General features: G+C 49.3%; 1 protein-coding gene across 1 annotated transcript in view; it reads right to left on the bottom strand.

Annotated features, from left to right (window-relative positions):
* Positions 1-330: 330 nt before the first annotated feature.
* Positions 331-1,792, bottom strand: part of LOC133651494 (somatostatin receptor type 5-like) — a 9,616-nt gene continuing 8,154 nt past the window's right edge. Inside the window, exon 3 of the mRNA XM_062049448.1 lies at positions 331-1,792. This exon is cut by the window's right edge and continues 439 nt beyond it. Within this exon, the coding sequence (XP_061905432.1) occupies positions 863-1,792 (930 nt within the window). The 3' untranslated portion in view covers positions 331-862.

Raw genomic sequence — 1,792 nt, 5'->3', positions numbered from 1 at the left:
AACCGAGGTTCCACTGTATATATAAATATGTATATGTACATTCTGTATGTTGCTTTTTAGGAGCAACATGAATAAGGTAAATACAAGTTACAAGTTGCTCCTTTATACACACTTTTCCATTTACGAACCCTGTTTGAGAGCCAATTAAGTTCTTAAACCGAGGTTCCACTGTATATATAAACATATGTATACGTATATTCTGCATGTTGCTTTTTAGGAGCAACATGAATAAGGTAAATACAAGTTACAAGTTGCTCCACTATACAAACTTTTCCATTTACGAACTCTGTTTAAGAGCCAATTAAGTTCTTAAACCGAGGTTCAACTGTATATATAAATATGTATACGTACATTCTGTATATTGCTTTTTAGGAGCAACATGAATAAGGTAAATACAAGTTACAAGTTGCTCCACTATACAAACTTTTCCATTTACGAACCCTGTTTGAGAGCCAATTAAGTTCTTAAACCGAGGTTCCACTGTATATATAAATATGTATACGTACATTCTGTATGTTGCTTTTTAGGAGCAACATGAATAAGGTAAATACAAGTTACAAGTTGCTCCACTATACACACTTTTCCATTTACGAACTCTGTTTGAGAGCCAATTAAGTTCTTAAACCGAGGTTCCACTGTATATATAAAAATATGTATACGTATATTATTTATGTTGCTTTTTAAGAGCAACATAAATAAGGTGAATACAAGTTAAATGAAGGATCGTTGTGTTTGTGGTTCTACCAGCGTGATTTGCGGTGGTAGCGATGTTAGCGGCGTTAGCTATTTGACGTCATTGACGAGTGCAAGTAATTTATTTCCATAGAAGCGCTAGGCACCAAATTGTCGTTTTCCGGCGCTGTTACGCCCCAGTTTGTGGTAGGGTTTGTGGCGAAGGCGGCGTTAGCGACGCCCTGCTGGTCGGCTGTCCTGCTTCCGTCTCCTCTCTGTCAGGGCAACCGGCGTTTCCATTTTGGCAGACTCCGTAAACCTCTGTCATTTCCGAGGCGTCCTCCTGGTCGTCGCCATCGTCGTCTCGGCGGTGGAGACTCTGCCCCTGGCTCTCACGGGGAACCAGCGCCATCCTGCTGTCGTCCTGCGCCGGCCGGCGCCGCTCAGCCCGACTGTCCTCCACCTTCCTGCTGGCGCGACAGAGGGCTTTCCTGAAGCCCTGCTTGAAATTGTCCGACAGGAAGCCGTAGACGAAGGGGTTGGCGCAGCTGTTGGCGTAGCCGAGCACCACCACGAAGTAGTAGAGGCCCTGGTAGTCGGGGGGAAGCGCCACCAGCAGGTTGACCACGTTGAGCGCGTAGAACGGCAGCCAGCAGAAGACGAAGACGGCCACCACGATGACCACCATGCGCGTCACCTTTCTCTCCGACTTCCTGCGCTTGGCGGAGGCGGCGTGCACCTTCTTGGCCGAGCTGCGGACCTTGAAGACGATGAGCAGGTAGCAGAAGCAGATGATGAGGAGTGGGCACAGGAAGCCCACGCTGGACGTGTACACGATGAAAGCCGCTCGCCACACGTTGGCCGGCTGCGGCCACACGATGTTGCAGATGCCGCCAGCCCTCTGGGCGTTGGCAAAGACCACCACGGGAAGCACCACCAGGAAGGACAGCGCCCACACGGTGCCGTTCACCACCTTGGCCACCCGGGGGCGCCGCCATTTGGCTGAGCGTATGGGGTGGATGATGGCCAGGTAGCGGTCCACGCTCATGACGGTGAGGCAGAAGATGCTGGTGAACTGGTTGATAGAGTCCACCGTCATCACCAGGCGGCACATGAACGA

This window comes from Entelurus aequoreus, linkage group LG06, assembly GCF_033978785.1.
Source record: "Entelurus aequoreus isolate RoL-2023_Sb linkage group LG06, RoL_Eaeq_v1.1, whole genome shotgun sequence".
Lineage (NCBI taxonomy): Eukaryota > Metazoa > Chordata > Actinopteri > Syngnathiformes > Syngnathidae > Entelurus > Entelurus aequoreus.
This window is presented reverse-complemented; position numbering and strand designations above follow the sequence as displayed.